General features: G+C 47.5%; 2 protein-coding genes across 4 annotated transcripts in view; both read right to left on the bottom strand.

The window, feature by feature from the left end:
• Positions 1–2,195: 2,195 nt before the first annotated feature.
• Positions 2,196–9,049, bottom strand: SEC11A (SEC11 homolog A, signal peptidase complex subunit). The gene is made up of 6 exons (XM_027741819.2): positions 8,791–9,049; positions 8,569–8,678; positions 6,757–6,906; positions 3,337–3,456; positions 2,812–2,869; positions 2,196–2,667 (listed from the first exon to the last, which is right to left on the bottom strand). Exons 1-6 carry the CDS (start codon positions 9,043–9,045, stop codon positions 2,617–2,619), a joined length of 744 nt encoding a protein of 247 aa, XP_027597620.2. The 5' UTR covers positions 9,046–9,049; the 3' UTR covers positions 2,196–2,616.
• Positions 9,050–9,778: 729 nt separating this feature from the next.
• ZNF592 (zinc finger protein 592) overlaps positions 9,779–16,727 on the bottom strand; it is a 36,930-nt gene continuing 29,981 nt past the window's right edge. For all 3 annotated transcript variants that reach the window (XM_027741809.2, XM_027741808.2, XM_027741810.2), the window contains exons 8-10: positions 16,252–16,364; positions 12,708–12,843; positions 9,779–11,530 (exon numbers count right to left, since the gene is read on the bottom strand). In XM_027741809.2, coding sequence (XP_027597610.1) covers positions 11,006–11,530; positions 12,708–12,843; positions 16,252–16,364 — 774 coding nt within the window. In that variant the 3' untranslated portion in view covers positions 9,779–11,005. The remainder of the gene's footprint in view (positions 11,531–12,707; positions 12,844–16,251; positions 16,365–16,727) is intronic.

Below are 16,727 nucleotides of genomic sequence, written 5' to 3'. Positions count from 1 at the left end.
CCAGCAGTGCTCCCAAACAACTCAACATCAGCACCCAGCCGGCCAGAGATCCTGCTCGCTCTGTGGCTTTTCTGCTCAGCAGAGCAGAATAAACCTGGTGGGGAAGAGCCAGCAACAACTCTGTGTCATCCTGCCCCCACGTCCCCAGTTTCCAGTTTGTGCAGGCTCGTGCCCAGCCCCCTCTCATCCCACTGTGGAGGGAAAGGCTTGCAGGGATGCAGGAAGTGATGTGGGAGGTGGTGGGTGCTGGAGCTGTGAGGCTCCTAATTAGAGCCAACACTTCACGGCCACAGGTAGCAGAACTGCACTGAGCTGAAAACAGGCAGAGCACGGGCTGCAGAGATGAATTCCCAAATCCCACAGTACAGCCCCCCGTTTAGGGCAATTGTTTCTGTTCAAGTACCTGCAGACCCCAAAGAGACAAGTCCCAAAGCTGGGCTGCAGTGAGCTCCAGCCCACCCCCACCCCAACAAGCCTGCATTTTTTAAGCATTTTCTGGTCAATTCCTTCACACAGCACCATGCATGTGCAGGGCACACCCTCCTACAAGAGCCCACGTGGGGGTTGGCACCCACATTGCCACTAGTGTGTCCTCCAGCCACAGGGACTCCTGACACCAGCCATGGTCATCCTGCCAAAAACTGGGGGCTCAGCAGTTGAAGAGCTAATCCTTGCTCCATAATCATAAATCCTTTGTGGTTTAGCCTTTTTTTTTGTTACATTAACTCAGTGACAGGAACACAACTGCTTCTGCATGCTCAGATATTTGGAGAAGGTGTGAAGTGGAGGGGACTCAAGAGTAGCAGCAGCACTACGGGCGAGGTGTTGATTAGCAGCTTTCAGATGAACTCAACTCAGCACTTTGTGTGAGCCCGACTTAAAATCCCATTTATGCACAAAACCTGTTCAAGCTGAAGGCAAGGCAGGGACAAATGCAGCCTCAGCACAAGTTGCAAAGGCAGAAATGCTGTTCCTGATCCTCAGGAAGGTGTTCCAAGCCCTCAGGAAAGTGCTCCAAGCCCTCAGGAAAGTGCTCCACGGTGATGGCAGCTCTCAGCTAGGGATTCTAAGTTCTCCCGCTGCTGCCTGGGTTTGACTTTTGACAGAACATCCAATCCAAGCTTTATAGAGAAACTGTATCCACATCCTCCCCTCATGGGCTCTAACACTGGGAGCAAGAGACACTGGTTTTATTACCATTTTTATTACTAAGTTACGATTACTTAGAGCCACAGCTCCAAGGTTCAGTGCTGGGGGCTGGACCTGTTGGTAGACTCTTTGTAGTGTCCCACAGGTGATTTTTTGCTTTATCATACTCAGGGAACAAAGCACCAGGTAACGCCAAAACCAGCAAAATGGTCCCATGGACATAACTAATGGCACAATTCAACTCCAGAGATGGGACAGACCTGACAAACCCAATGAGGGACATATGCAAGAAACTGGAAACAGCCGTGAACACCCCACTGGGTTTTGTCCTTGCCTTTCCTGACTGCTTTTGCCTTACACAAGCCATGTGAGTGGCAGCTGTGATGATCTGCACTGATCCCTGTTGCTGTGGAATCTTGGAGTGTGAAGAGCTGATAACTACAATTACCTTGTAAGTTTGCCCTGGGCTCTCTCTGACACCACATCTACACCAGCAGGACCACGAGCCTGAATGAGAAGCCCACAAAAACAGCTGTTGCACATAGTGAAAAGTGGGTTTTTAAAATCAGACCTCAGGGCAGTCTGTAGCTTTCAGGGCAGTCTGTAGACCTGGCCAACTGCAGGGAGTACCAGAGACCTGAAATCCTTTTCCAAAACTAGGCAATTTTTCGTATTGCTTTGTGCTAAATCATCCCTGACAAACAGTTGTGGATATTTCCCATCTCAGTCCTTCTGTTACCTAGTGCTACAATGCACGAAGTAATACTTTGCCATCTTCTGCCCCAAATACCTTGCAGTCTTGAAGCAGATTATTTCGGTGTGATTTACAGAAACAGAAATATTAAAAAGATCTACAGCTCAGGACAGATTATTCTCCAAAAAGAGATGAAAGGAGCAGCTGCTATTGCCCTGTGAAGAAAGGACAAGTTAGATGGTGGCTCTAGGAATCAGTCTGCAACAGCAAAGCCCAGGTACCCCCCAGAAACTGGGCAAGGAGGCTGTTCCCAGCAGGGCAGTAACAAAGAACGTGGCAGGGCTCGTACCGAGCGAGAGGAAAAAATCTTTATTCCAGTTCTGAATTGGCAAAAAACCATCACGGCCACAGCTCACCATTGGACAGTTCAGTCAGCACAGGGAGAGGGCACCTGGCCCAGTGAGGCACAGACCGAGGACACGGTCCCAGAGGCACTTGGAGAGGAAGCTCAGCTTCAAAGTACAAACACTAAACAGTTTGGCTGAAATTTTTAATATAAAAATTCACTAAAAAGGCTGAAGTGTGACAAACCATTGGAAATACTGTGACAAACATTCGCCCTTACGCAGTAAAAACCAAAACAAACCCAAACTGGCAAGAAGCTTTGAAATGCAGGTTTTCTTCTTCCTCCTGGCACTTCGGACCATCAGCTACTTAAAACGTTCATCTAGAAAAATCCATGGCACCTTCACCTCGTAGTTCAGTGCAAGGGGCTATTCTCGATGCACCAGCACAAACAAACCCAGTAAAAAGAGGACTGCATACTGGAAGAGAGAGCAGAGGAGACTCAGGAGCACACACTCATGTCTGCAGCAGCAAACATACAGGACACAGGGTTCTGCCTGTGTTCTCAGGAAGGAATTTTAGCTGGGGTGGGAAAAGTAGGTAGGAAATAAAAGAGCTCTTACCTTAAATTTTGGATAATCATTCATTAAGATAGTCACTATTCCAATATATGGCACGAATCTACAAGAATAAAGGTTTTCTTAAAACAAACACTATTCCAGGCTGCAGAAGAGTCTTGCTGAGAGCTACAGTCAACAGGCTGGGGGATTTTGTCCTCCCAGGCAGGGCAGCTGTAGCAGTGGGGCTGAGTGGGAGCCCTAGAGCGTTTCAGCCTCTGCCTGATTCAGATCTTAATTTCCTACAAAGGCTGAGCCTCACAGAATAAATTTGATGGCAATTCTGACCAAGCCTGAGCATTCGCTGCTCTTGCACTCATGTCCATCCAGCATCACCATCTCGGGATGCAGCTCACAGCTTGGTATCTCCCCTTAAGCCAAGCTCAGAACTGAACCACCTGTTCTTCTGAGCTCTCCACACTTTCAGACAGGTCACAAAACCCAGCAGGGAGGGCTCAAGAGGAGGGGGAATTCCCATGTGGCTTCAGAGAGGGCTGTGTACAAAACCACACCACTTTCAACTTCACTCACCCTCTCGCTCGTCCTACTACGTCCTTCTTCTCCAGCCAGTGCTGCCCCCGTTTGTAGAGCCCTCTGTCATCCACAGCATTGTTATCTCCCTTTGTCAGAAATTTGATGTCACCGTTTTGCCTGGCAAAGACAAGACAGGCAGGTAAGGCAGGGAAGGAGCTCGTTAAAAGCTGTTCCAGAACAAGTGTGAAGAGCCCAACACAAGGGCACTTGAAGCAACCGTGTCCTACAATTTGAGCAGGATGAAACAGGGAAACTCTGTCAAATGCAGCAGAAAGCAGATGGTTTGGAAAAAAACTGCCAAGGAAAGAATGAATTCTGGCCCCAGCCAAGCTTTACAGCAGAGTTTAAGAACAGAACCAGCAGGATGAGGCACACACAGGTGCAGCCTCTTGGCTTTTGACCCCTCTCGTGCTGATGCTTCTCTTGTTTCACACAAATGTTCTGGGTTCCCTACATCACCCAGAAGGAGAGTCTGGGGTTGAAACACGCAGTTCTACTCAGCAGTGGGCAGAAGCAAGCTGAAACTTAGAAGTTATTAGGAAAGGAGACTGGAAAAAACCAAATAATACCATGATGATACTACATGAACTCATGGTGTGCCTACAGGTGGAATGCTTTGGGCAGTGCTGAACCCCCTACGCCCTTTTCTGCAAGTGGAGGGAAGAACTGGTAAAGGTTCAGAAATGGATGACAAGGTCTGGAATCACTTCTATACAAGAAGCAAAAGACCTTCAGCCTGGAAAAGACAGAGCTGATGGGAGACATGATGCAGTCCAGCACAAATGACATACAACAAACAGCTTTTCACTGTCTCTTCCAATGCAAGACCCAGAGGGAACCAAAAGGAACTCAAGAGGTAAGGGGTTAAAACCAGACAGAGAAGGTGCTATGCAGAACTAGCCACAGCACAAACTAAACCGTGTCTCTGAGCAAGGGTATTTTGGTTGCTAAAAAATTATATTGGTTCAAAAGGTAACCAGATACTCCATGGAAAAGAGAAAAGGAGGCTATTCATAAAGAACTGGGACTTTGTGCTTGAACTTGGAACTTGTAGAAAGCAGGGAAATTATCTCTATATACTCTTTAATTCATCCTGAGATGAATTAATTAGCTTGCCAGAAACAAGATCCTGGAGCAGATGAACCTTTGCTTTGACCTGGAAAGAGCTTTTTAGATCCTTCCCCAGCCATTCCCATTCAGCTTGTGCCACTACTCAGGGATTAGCCGAGCACTCTCAGCTCACTGTGGCAGGGGCTGAGCAGGAGTGTGCTCAGTGTTTGGATCTCAGCTTTCTCACAGAAACAACACATCAAATGCAGCACAGGAAAGCACACAGAAGGTCTTTGGAGTTCATGCTGTTTTCATCATGCCTGAATACCAACATGTGTTCCTTGACAGGAGAAACCTGGAAGGAAAAAAACGGCAGGTAAAAAGAACAGCTCTTTCTCCAATGCACATCTGGCTTGTCATGTGGGAACAACAAACACTCCAGGAGCTTAGAGACACAGCCTGGGAAAAGATAGAGATCTCCAAAGGTGCAGATAATGTAGTTTAGCTTTGAAGAGTGATGGCACAGGAGCACAGCACCTTATTGAGCACAATCAAGGCTCTATCAGGACGCGGTATGAGAAGCCCCAAGCACAGTACTCTGCTGTCTGAGAGCTGAGTGGAGGCTGGTCTGGCTGTCCTGTTCCAAACCCACTAAGTAAATTTTGACCGCAGACTCTTTGTTAGTGATAAAGAATGAACCCAATTTTGGGCTGAAACAAGAAGAAAAGGGCAGCAAGTAACAGACACTTTCTCACTGACACAATACTGATGTGAACTGGGGCCTAAGTTGCCACATAATCATGAAAAACACTGTTTCTGTTTTCCTGCATTTTGACACTCCTGTCAGCTTCTGCAGAGACCTCTCACTTCTAAATTGGCATCAGAAAACTATTATTTAAGTAGTGAAAGAAGCAGCTGACACCCAAGTCCTGCCTTCAGGTCACAATATGGATTTTTTCAGTTTCTCCCTCCTAACATAAAGATCAGGTTTGGGTTTGGTTGTTTTAGTTAAATGAAACCTAAAATAATAGAGAACAGCTTTACCTCACAGAATCCAGGATTGGCACTAAGGTCATATTACATTTAAACAAAAAATAGTGCTGGATACCTTAATATCTAGAGATAGAGCTAGGTAGATAAAGAAAGGTGGGTAACATCTGGAGAGGAACTGCTGGACAGAGCAGGGGAGGAAGAAAGTTGTATTTCACTTGAAAGAGTACCCACAACATCACAAAAAGTGCATGTGCAACATTAGGTATCAAATTCACCCTGTAAATTGACCTTCTATTTAAATTAGTGGTATCAAAGAATGGTACTTTAAAAACCAACATTGTTCAAAGTTTTGGGTACAGAATAAATCTGAACACCAAAGAATATGCCCTGCCTCATGGGAGAGGTACTGCTCCCTCAGAGCCAGGATTCCAGCTGCACTGTTTCTGTGCACAAAGCTGGTTGACCTTGAGCTGGGCCAGACAACTGGTCAGCCACCAAACCACTGACTCCATTCCTTCACACACACAACCTGCCCAGTGCTGAGAGATTAAACAGTACATGGAGACTCTGAACATAACAACACACAACTTCCTACAGGAATGAAACACACAGACTCTGCAGGACAGCAGGAACCAGGACCATAAACAAGCTTTAAAACATCACATTCTACACATGAAATACTCCCTGCCACAGCTCTGCCTCTACAAGAGTCACTTCACACACACACAAATGCAGCTGTAATACAGGAGACAGCACAGCACAGCAGCTTGGGGTGGAAAGGATGGCACAAGACACAGTAAGTGGTGTCAGCCTTCCAGTGCCTAAAGGGCTCCAAGAGAGCTGGAGAAGGACTTGGGACAAGGGCCTGGAGTGCCAAGACAAGGGGAAACGGCTTCCTACTGACACAGGGCAGGGTTAGATGGGATATTGGGAAGAAATTCTTCCCTGTGAGGGTGGTGAGGCCCTGGAACAGGTTGTCCAGAGCAGCTGTGGCTGCCCCATCCATGAAGTGTTCAAGGCCAGGTTGGATGGGGCTTGGAGCAACCTGGTCTAGTGGAAGGTGTCCCTGGCCATGGCAGGGGGTTGGAATGAGATGAGCTTTAAGGTCCCTTCTAACCCAAACCATTCTGTAATCCTACAACTTGGAGAGTCCAGGAGACTGGCACAGACTCCCCAGCTTGTGCTTTCTACTGAATGATCTTTCCAAGTAAACCAAGGAGGGCAGATTTTGCTTTTCTGAAACTTCTGTGTTACTTCCCACAGCACCTGGATATCTATTATTGACATCCCAGCCACTCGTTAACCCAAGGACATGAGGAATAATATCATTTAGGTACATAACAGCAGTAGAACCCCCCCAGATCCTTAACATACTTCTCGTGGATTTTCAGGACACGATGGACTATGGGAATTTCCCTTCCTTCTATCCTAAAGACGACAATTTCTCCCACTCTGATTGGATCTTCAATTCGGTTCGTGAGGAACAGGAGATCTCCTCTGTGGAACGCAGGCTCCATGCTCCCACTGAAAGAGAGAAGAGGAGCAATTGAACAATATTTAAACACTCAGAATCAGGTTTCAGAGTTTATAGTCCTTTAAGAAAAATCTCAAAGAACCTCGATGAGAAGAAAAGCTGTGGATGCCCCATCCATCCCTGGAAGCATTCAAGGCCAGGTTGGAACCTTGATGAAGAGCTCTCAAGAAAAACCACCTTGGAGATCAGGCAGGTGTGTAACCTCTATTGCAATCAGGTTTTCAATCACCACAGTACCAGCAGTTTGGATTTTTTAGAACAAGAGCACTGCCAGCACCTGGTGTTACAAGCACATCCAATAGGAAAAGCTTTCTGAATAAGCAAAAAGCTGATGACAAACAGTATCTTTTGATTTCTGAGCTCACCTCTGGCAGGGCAACACTGGCAGTGCTGCAAGCTTTTTTATTTAATTTATTTTTTACAGATCGATTGTCCTCAGGAACAAAGCACTGAAAATATTGGACTCTTGAATTCCCATCTGGAACAGATGCGTGTGAGAAAAATTCATTATTGTGATTCATCGCTTTGCTTAATGATCTCATTTCAGGCACCTCGACTCAAGTTATTTTTCTCATGTCTTGTAAATGGCAATTGTTAGCAACTACTTATTCTTCCTAATTCCACATAAATAATGCAAAACAGAAAGATGAACTTTAAGTACCGCGTACATTCACGTTTTATCTGGAGACTGCGCAGCAGCTGCTCTTCAGAACAGCAGATCACATCGCTGAAGAGGGGATGTGACCTCAGGGCCCCCCGTCTTACTCACTGGGAGGAACGGCAGGAAACATCTACCTTATGCTTTGCATCAAGGAGGGAGTTTTGGTAAGTGCCACGTGGTCGTGGCATTACATCATTTCTACATCATGAACACCAAACAGAAACACAGAGAAAGGCCAGTGTGGACGCAAAACAACATCTGTGCAGCATCCAATGGAAGCAAACAGAATTTGTCCGAGGCAGCAGGAGGGTGGGAGTAACACCATTGGTAACAGCACTGGTGGTACCAGCCCTGGTGGTACCCACTGCACAGTGCTGCTGCAAGGGCAACATCTTATACCCAAAACATCCAGTGACAGCGATACCCTCGATCCTCAGGACCACCTCTGTAATGGACAGTCACAGAACTACAGAATCCCACAAGGATTTGGGTTGGAGTGGGTCTTAAAGCCTATCCAGTTCCACCCCCTGCCGTGGGCAGAGACATCTTTCATTAGACCAGGTTGCTCCAAGCCCCATCCAACCTGTCCCTGAACACTTCCAAGGACGGGGCAGCCACAGCTTCTCTGGGCAACCTGTTCCAGGGCCTCACCACCCTCACAGGGAAGGATTTCTTCCCAGTATCCCATCTAACCCTGACCTGCGTCAGTGGGAGGCCATTCCCATTGTCCTGTCCCCTACTTGCCTGTTCGTAAAGTACCTCTTTTTCTTTTTCACAAGCCCCTTTAAGCCCAGCCCAGCCAGCTGACAGAGCAGTGGGCGAGATGCTGTTTTTACCCACTTCCTCTTCCCTCGCTATTCCTGAGCCTGGATTCTCATTGAGCCTCTCGCCCGCCGGGGCCGGAGCCTCCAGCTGCCCCATTCCCGCAGGGAATCCCCGTCGGGGGCCCTACCCCGCAGGGGGTTTAACCCCCCACACCCCCGGGACTGACCTCAGCACCACCACGATGGGGCTCTCGCTGCCCGTCACCACCATCAGCCCCTTCCAGATCATGAGGGCGGAGGACACGATCATGCCGAAGTTCAGCACCTGGTAGTACAACTGAGGGGGGGGTGGGTCGGTCAGGCCCCGCCGCCCGCGCAGGGCAGGGCGGGCCGGCCCCCCCACTCCCCGGCTCCACGGACCCCCCCGGGCCCCCCGCCCCATCCGGCACCTGCCGCTTGTTCATGCGCCGAACATCGTCCAGAAAGTCCAGCGACAGCATCGCCGCCGCCGCCGCCTCCTCCCGCCCGGCCGGCCCCGCTTCCGCTTCCGGCGCGTCACTGCCGCTTCCGCCGCGCGGGGTGGGCGGCTCCGGGGGTGGATCCGCTCGGGGGGCCGGGGGTGCTCCCACCCCGGACTCTGCGGAGGGCACCGGGAACGTGTCCCCGAGGCTCACCGCCACCCCACATCCAACGAAAGACCCCATCCAACACCGCATCCAACCAACACCCCACCATACACCCCGCATCCAACCGACACGCCTATGAACCAACACCCCACCCAACCGACACCCCAATGAACCGATACCCCACCCGACACCCCATCCAACAGACATCCCACATCCAACAAAACATCCCACCTGACACCCCATCCAACCGACCCCCCATACCAAAACACCCCGTCCAACACCTCATCCAACCAACACCCCACCTGACACCTCACCCAACCTACACCCCATCCAACATACACCTCACATCTGACACACCCAACCAACACCCCATCCAATGCACACTCGTCCAACACTCATCCTATGTACACCCATCCAACACACACTGCACATCCAACAGTCCATTCAACTGATGGCCCATCCAATCACCGCCCCATCCAATGAACACCCCATCCAATGAACACCCCATCCAATGAACACCCCATCCAATGAACACCCCATCCAATGAACACCCCATCCAACCAACACCCATTGAAACTAACTCCTATCCAACCAACCCCCATCTGACACCCATTCACCTGACACACACATCCAAGTGACACCCATGCACCCAAACATCCCATCTAACTGACACCCCATCTAAACAACCCTCCATACAACCAATGGCCCATTTCATCCAAACCCTACCCATCAACTGACACACCACCCAACATCCAGACAGCCCCAATGGGCTGTATCCAAACATGGCGAGATGAGATGGCGACGAGCCCAATGCAAGGAGATAAATAGTTCTTAAATTATTTAAACATCGTCAGAGTAAACAATAAGGAGCGGGGTTCTGGCTCAACAGAATGAAAAAAATAATGGTATAGAAGGTAATTATATTACATGAAGCGCGGGTGTGACAATGAATGAGGGAGGAAAGAGTCAATGTGACTACATAGAAAGAAACATCTCCTAACTGATAGGCAATGCGGAGCCACAGCAGGAGAGGAGCTACTGCTGGAGCACCAGCCCCACCACGCCGCAGGACGATGGCTCCCACTGGTTCCAATGCCTCTGTGAGCTCTGCTCTGCTCCTCTCCCCTCAAAAAGAGCTGGTCAGAGAGCCCTGGCACCGATGCCATCAGAAGCCCCAGGATGGTTTCACTCCAGTTGACCCCAGAGATGGAGCAGGTGATGTTTCCCCCTTCTGGTGATACTGCCAACCTGCCCAAGCTCCCCATCAGGACAAGCCACTAAGCACCAGGCCTGGCAGCACCCATCCTGGAATAGCTTCCAGCAGCACAACTCCACTGACACACGAGGGGGACCAGGCCCTCCTTAACTGTGCTCACCTAGGAGGACAGGGGCTACGAAATCCTCTCTGAGGATGACTCATGTCCAAGACATTTCATTAAATTGCATTTTAGAAAAGCAGGTTGTTATTCAGGCAATTAAGAATAACCAGCACAACTCACAGCTCGAACCCGTCCCCTGTGACGTGGATCCTGGACCAGCACAGTCCTGACAAGCACGTTTTGCTGAGCCAGAGTTATGAGTTAAAATGAGTAACACAAAGGCAGGATGGGAAGAGAAAAAAGAAGCCATAAATAGAAGGAGAAAGAAAGGGAGATAGGGAAGTCGTGGCTGGGGCTCTGGGCAGAGGCTGAGGCAGTGCACACTCGAAGGAGGAGAGCTCGTCTGAAGGAAACTGCAGCTGCAAAGTGCTCCTGGATCCTCAGGAGTTGGCCAAGCTCCAGCGAGGATTCTGGCTCTGCTTTCCCTTTTCACCTCTCTGGGCTGGCAGAGAGTTAGTGCTTAGGATGCAATGGCAGGGTTGGTTTTGGTTTTTTTTGATTTTAAATTTCCCTTACAAATGGAAGTTAACGGAAAGCAATGTCCATCCCAAGAAATCAACAGAATATTTCAAAGATTTGCCCCAATCCCCACCCTGTATTTTGAGTAAAAACCCCCCAACCAAAAAACCCCAACCAACCAAAAGGGCTTTTTTTTGTTTTTAAGTCTTAAGAGACTTTGCATGATTGTTCTGTGAGGTGCTGTTGGGGCCCTCTGCGCCACACGTCTGACTGTGCTCACAAAGAGCTGAGTCACTTTTGCACTCTTTGTATTTGTTCTCCTCTACTGCCCTAGTGTTCAGCTCTCCATTGTAGCTCTCGTGTCCATTCTCACTCATCTCCACTTGATACTTCTGCCTTTCATCTTCCTCTTCCTCCTCCTCTTCTTCCTCCTCCTCCTCCTCCTCCTCCTCCTCCTCATCTTTGACTTTATGAACAATGAAGAGGTGTCTGTTCAGAGAGATGTGGGAGGTGTAGCACAGGCCGCAGAACAAGCACTGGAAGGTGGAGCTGTCGGTCTTGTGCCGAGGTATGTGTTCCTGGAACTCAGTCTGGGTGTCCGTCGTGAAGCCGCACTTGGCGCATTTCCAAGGTGCTTTCAGTTTTTTGGCTGGTGGCTCATCCAAACCCACAGTGGTCTCTGCCTGACCCAGCTCATCCGGTGCCATCCTCTTTGGAGATTTTGCCTGAAAAAAACAAGATTAAAAAGTTACTTCACTGTTTGAACCCACAGAATAATAAGTGCTAAAATCCACACGCGTGTCTGAAGACACCTGAGGGTGAAGCCATGCCCAGGGGATTCCTGGGGCATTCCGTTCCCTACCAGTACCCAAACACCTCACCCCATGGGCAGGATCTCAACTGCTATCCTGTGACATAAGATGGGAATGCTGTGAGAGGTTGGCTGGGCAGAAAAGTGATGGAGAAAGAGAGTTTAGAATGGTTTAGGTTGGAAGGGACCTTAAATATCATCCAGTTCTACCTTCCACTAGATGAGGTTGCTCCAAGCCCTGTCCAGTCTGGCCCTGAACACTTCCAGGGATGGGGCAGCCACAACCTCTCTGTGTAACAATTTGGTGTGGGAAGGAGCAGCCCACAGAGCAGGGACAGCTGAGGAACATGGGGTCGTCATTAGCCCAGACAATGCTTCTCAAATTTAACTCTGAAAGTTTTCCCCTCCACTCAGGCTTTGTCTTTGTGGCATCTCTCAGTAACTCATCCTCTCTCTCTAAGAATCCTGCAGCTTCTTCTCTCATGAGGAGGCTCACTTGCTTATGTTCCTGCAGTGATATGCAAAAAGTATATTTTTAAAATAATGGAGCGAAGAAGCCCAATCAGCCAAACCTCCACTCCAAACCAACCCAAGATATTACACATTTGCTATATGAAATTACACAGTCCTACTTAGGAGAAATGCAGTTCTCACAGGTAATGGATCTAGTAAGTATTTTAAAACAGAAAATAAATCTTTTATAACTAGCAGAAAACGTAAGGGAGAAAGAAGAAAAACGTGCCATGCTCATGAACAGGATGGCAGGGGAAAACAAAAGTCATAACAAACTTGAATTACAAAGTAGACTGAAAAAAGGTCAGTAAAACACAGGGCCACACGGTCAAAAAAATCTTGAAAAACGCAGACTCCCTTGTCCTGGTGCTGGCGCAGCTCAGCTGTGCTCTCAGTGCTGCTCCTGACCCTGGCAAGAGAGAAGCAGGCTGGATGGAATGGAGAGGGGGAAGGAAATCTGCCCTATGGATGGGAGGGTTTGACTGGCACAGGGCTGCAGCTCAACACCCCAAGTGAACAGCTACTGACTGGGTACATTTAACTGGACGTTTATTTTTCATGAAAATAACATCAGTTACTTCTGCTGTGTCTCTCTCTGGAGCTTTCGCTTTGGCCATCTGGGATAGGTCTGGGTTTTTGATGCCGTGCATGAGGCTGATGTGGTTCTCCAGCATGAATGGCTGAGGAAATGTCTGATTTTCATCTGTGCAGTACCTTGAAAATACAAAAAGGAAAACAATTTATTAGAGGAAATGCTCTTTGTATTGTGCCAGAACAAGAGGTGTCATTGGAGACAAGACTCTGGTGAATAATCTACCATTAGATTACCAAAATATGCAGCAAAGCATCATTTTAATAATAAAACACTACCCCTGAGAGAAAACTAGAATAGTTTGGAATTTCCCACAGTAATCATGAAGGAGAGTAGGGTGTGCCTTATTTACAGGCTAAATAAATACAGGGACTAGTGGGGGATCAGGCCCTCTGTGACACATCCTACACTGGATACATGATCCGGAGAGAAAACACATAGAAAAAAACCAAAAAGACTGAGGAAAGAGACCTACACAGAGAGAATGATGAGTTCTGTGACACTGAGGAGTCCTGCAGCAGAACCTAGTCCTGCATCCAGCATTCCCAAGTGCCCATGGGAACAAGCATCATATCTACCAGACCGTACATATCATAACACACTTAAAATCCTTACAAAACTGCTGAAATTCCAACTTTAATACCAATAACCTAGGCAGAGGCACTTGTGAACATGTCATTTATAGGTAAGTCTTCATGTTAGAACTTAGTAGGATTCCAGTGCTGCCAGAGAGCTGGTTGACATTTCCAAAGGAGCTGTGAAGGGGATATGCCTTCACCCCTGGTCTCTACCTTCACTCCTGGATGACCGAGGTCTACTGGAATAAGTGCCAGGCCTTGCAGACACACAAACCAGCCCCCCGAAGAGCACAGAGGGCTCTGTTAGCAATGGAGAAACCCCAAATTGACTATTTGAGTTGTTCTGCTGCCTGTCAGGCGAAGGCTCATGAGCTGCACATTGACCCAAGCAATGAGGCAAGTGACACCAGAACTCCCTGAAATGCCCAAATTGCAGCTGAGACATTGGCAGCGTGGGATAGAAGGCAACAGAAAGGAGCTGAAGAGTCTCTGGGCAACAAAGACATCTTTTAACAGGAGAGAGGAAGATTCCTACTGATCTTCCAGTAACTAGAGGGAAATTAAACAACAGTCAGCAATGATGTGAAAACACAGATGTGGTCATTGAGTACTTCTGCGTTTTAACAGGAATTGCTTAGATGTTAAATCAATATTAATGATGATGGATTTTTTTTCCCCTCGTGCAGGAAAGCTGAGAGGTTATTAAGTGGTATTTATCAAAAATAAATATGTTGAAAATCAAGTGTTCCAGACAGTTTGTACTTAAGACTTGGAAAAGAAGAGCAAGATCTTATAACAATAACAAGTGAATTATGAAAGAAAATACACAAAACATCCCAATATTTTGCAATTTGTCCTAGCTTAGAATTCTTTTCATGTGAGCAGGCAAAGATGTTCTCCCCTAACCTGAACTACTCCAGTGATGAGTGTGGCAGGGGGGTGTTCAAGCAAGTCCTCCATCACTGGTTTCTCCCTACAAATTTAATCAAAGGCAGAGACCTAGGCAGGGCAGGGGGGGAAGGGGAAATCCCAGCTGGGAATGTTAGAAGCCAGAGGTAGGTCACCTACAAGCCAGCATGGTGGAGTCAGAAAAACAGCAAGTTGTCAGATCAGTGACATTTTATTCATGTTTCACATGGAAACCCAGGAGAAGAGGGTGACATGAAGTTAAGGCATCAAAATCCCTGAAGAGAATAACAGGCAAGAGTGATACAGAATGCCAGGTGGGAAGAAGGAAAAGAGAAATCAGAACTAGAAGAAAAAAGGGCAGTGGAGATGTGATGCCTTACAGAGCCCTGAAAGAAGACAAGGAGGAATTCAGAGATGGGAGGAGATGATTTTTAGAGCAGTGCTCTGGACAAGCTAAGAGGGATCAAAGGGGAGACAGGACAGGAGAATTTGGACTCAAACAAAGAGCAGCTGTTGGAGATGCTGGGACAGTATTTCAAAGAAGAGGTTTCATCTGAAGAGTGCTGTGATTTCAGTAAGTCTCCCATTATAATGGTTAAAGAGAGCACAAGCACTGTTCAATTAAGACTTCAACAGATTTTGTGAAGGAGCAACTACAAGCTGGAGAACTAAATACAACCACAATCCCCTCGGATTTCTGTCTGTATCTTCTCTGCTGGCATGACTGTGGCCCCTTAGGTGAGGCTGTGGATCCACAACTGTGAGTCGTTCTGCACAGCAACAAAGGCAGTGCACACAGTAGGCTGGCATACCCCAGGTTATCTGGAATTCCCACACAAATCCTTCTTCCCAACTGATGCTCACTTTGATCCTGATACACACCACTTTGAAAACAACTAATCCAGAGAGAACAGATCTGTACAGATCAGGTGAATGGAACACTGAAGACCATCACCTGCAAACTCAAAGCACAATGAAACATACCAGGAGCCAACATTTCTCTCCTCCAGAGGTTCCAAGTCAGGGCACAGTTACAAGAAAAGTAAAGTTTAGAAGTCTTGGATGAAACAATGTGTCAGGAACATATTCCCAGTGGTAATGCCAATACTGTATCCATTCCCTAAAAGCTACTGTGGCTCACTAGACAGTCTCCAAAGAAATTAAGTATCCGAGGGATGTACTTATACTCTTCAAGACTAGCTTTTAGCAACTTGAATGCAATAAAGTGACAACATACTTGACACACATTAAACCAAAATTTCAGATAAATTAGAAAAATCCCCCAAACTACATCACTGTAAACTTCCCTTTCATCCCAAATATGTTTTAATCCTGATCCAGAAGGACGTCTCAGAAGGAGGCAGGAGGTAAGTCCGCACAGTCACGCCGTGTACGACTTATTCTGCAGCAGTTGTAGAGGCAGATTCATAAGCACTGGGCTTTGTCCTGACCTGAGACTGTATTCACAGTTAAAACATGTTCACCAGCAATGATTTTCACTCACTGCTGATTTACAAAACTCGTCTGAAGTCTCCAAACCCATTTTCCTACTCTGAGGTGTGACTTCCCAAGCAAATCCAGCAAGATTAATTCTCCATTGCCCTGCAGCCTGTGCAGTCACTTCTGCCTGTGTACAGTGGTGGCAAGATCTGATTCTTTAGCATTTTACACACCTTCTGCACCCAAGGAGAAGGCACAAGAGTGGTGCATGACCACACTAACCATGAAGCAGCGAAAGACTTGCCCAATATGTTATTGGCTGTTTCACAACGGTGCACAATGTAAATCTCATTTTGCACATGCAGATCTCAAATCACACCTTCCCCTAAGTTTCCAAGGGCATTCATTGTGCAGTCAAAAGCAAGGACTTGTTTTAACCACCAAATCTCTTGTGTTTAACATATTCTTCTCCTCACTCTCCTTCCAATAACTTAAAGAGTCTGGAGTAGACAGGAGCAGCAGACATGAGCTATTACAACTTCCAACCTTGAAGGACTAGCCTGTCGCTGAAAAGCAGCGTGAAAAAGGGCACTGGGTACGTACCAGCAAGTGTAAACTTTCTTTGCTGTGTCGTGGTTATTGCGGATGTGTCTGCGCAAGCTGTTGGAGGCGTTGAATGAGCGCTCACACTGGCGACAGGGGTATCTCTTCATGGACTAGCAGAGGAACAGAAACATGTTTTAATAGCAGGGAGATGGAAGGCACTGACTGGATTCTAACATTGCCATGCTCTTCAACTGGATGTGACCTCTCAGATGCAAAAAAATCCCTTACATAACATCTAATTGCACTGATAAAGATCTCTGAGACTTTGGAGTCCTATTTAGACTCAGCCCAACAGTTGGCTAATACCAGAACTGATCTTATAAAAACCAGGACTAGATAAAGCACATGCTTAATTTTACTGATTTTTAATAGGAATTGCATTAGCTGCTTCTCCTGCGGGCTCATTTCACTCCAGGACCCCGCGCAGAATGAACTCAGTGGAAGGTCCCTTCAGCCCCAGAAGGCAGCAGGAC

Source organism: Pipra filicauda, unplaced genomic scaffold (genome assembly GCF_003945595.2).
Source record: "Pipra filicauda isolate LSUMZ 115617 unplaced genomic scaffold, ASM394559v2 scaffold7_size6619720_pilon, whole genome shotgun sequence".
Classification (NCBI taxonomy): domain Eukaryota; kingdom Metazoa; phylum Chordata; class Aves; order Passeriformes; family Pipridae; genus Pipra; species Pipra filicauda.
The sequence above is the reverse complement of the archived record's forward strand: the minus strand, read 5'-3'. Positions and strand labels throughout refer to the sequence as shown.

What these genes read in the sequence shown, in the direction of transcription:
- SEC11A (XM_027741819.2), bottom strand. Translation starts at nt 9,045, where the DNA reads ATGGGGTCTTTCGTTGGATGTGGGGTGGCGGTGAGCCTCGGGGACACG. An exon ending in CCCATCGTGGTGGTGCTGAG is followed by an intron (nt 6,907 to 8,568) that starts GTCAGTCCCGGG and finishes TCTCTCTTTCAG; the next exon opens with TGGGAGCATGGAGCCTGCGT. An exon ending in GTCCTGAAAATCCACGAGAA is followed by an intron (nt 3,457 to 6,756) that starts GTATGTTAAGGA and finishes TGTCTTTGCCAG; the next exon opens with GCAAAACGGTGACATCAAAT.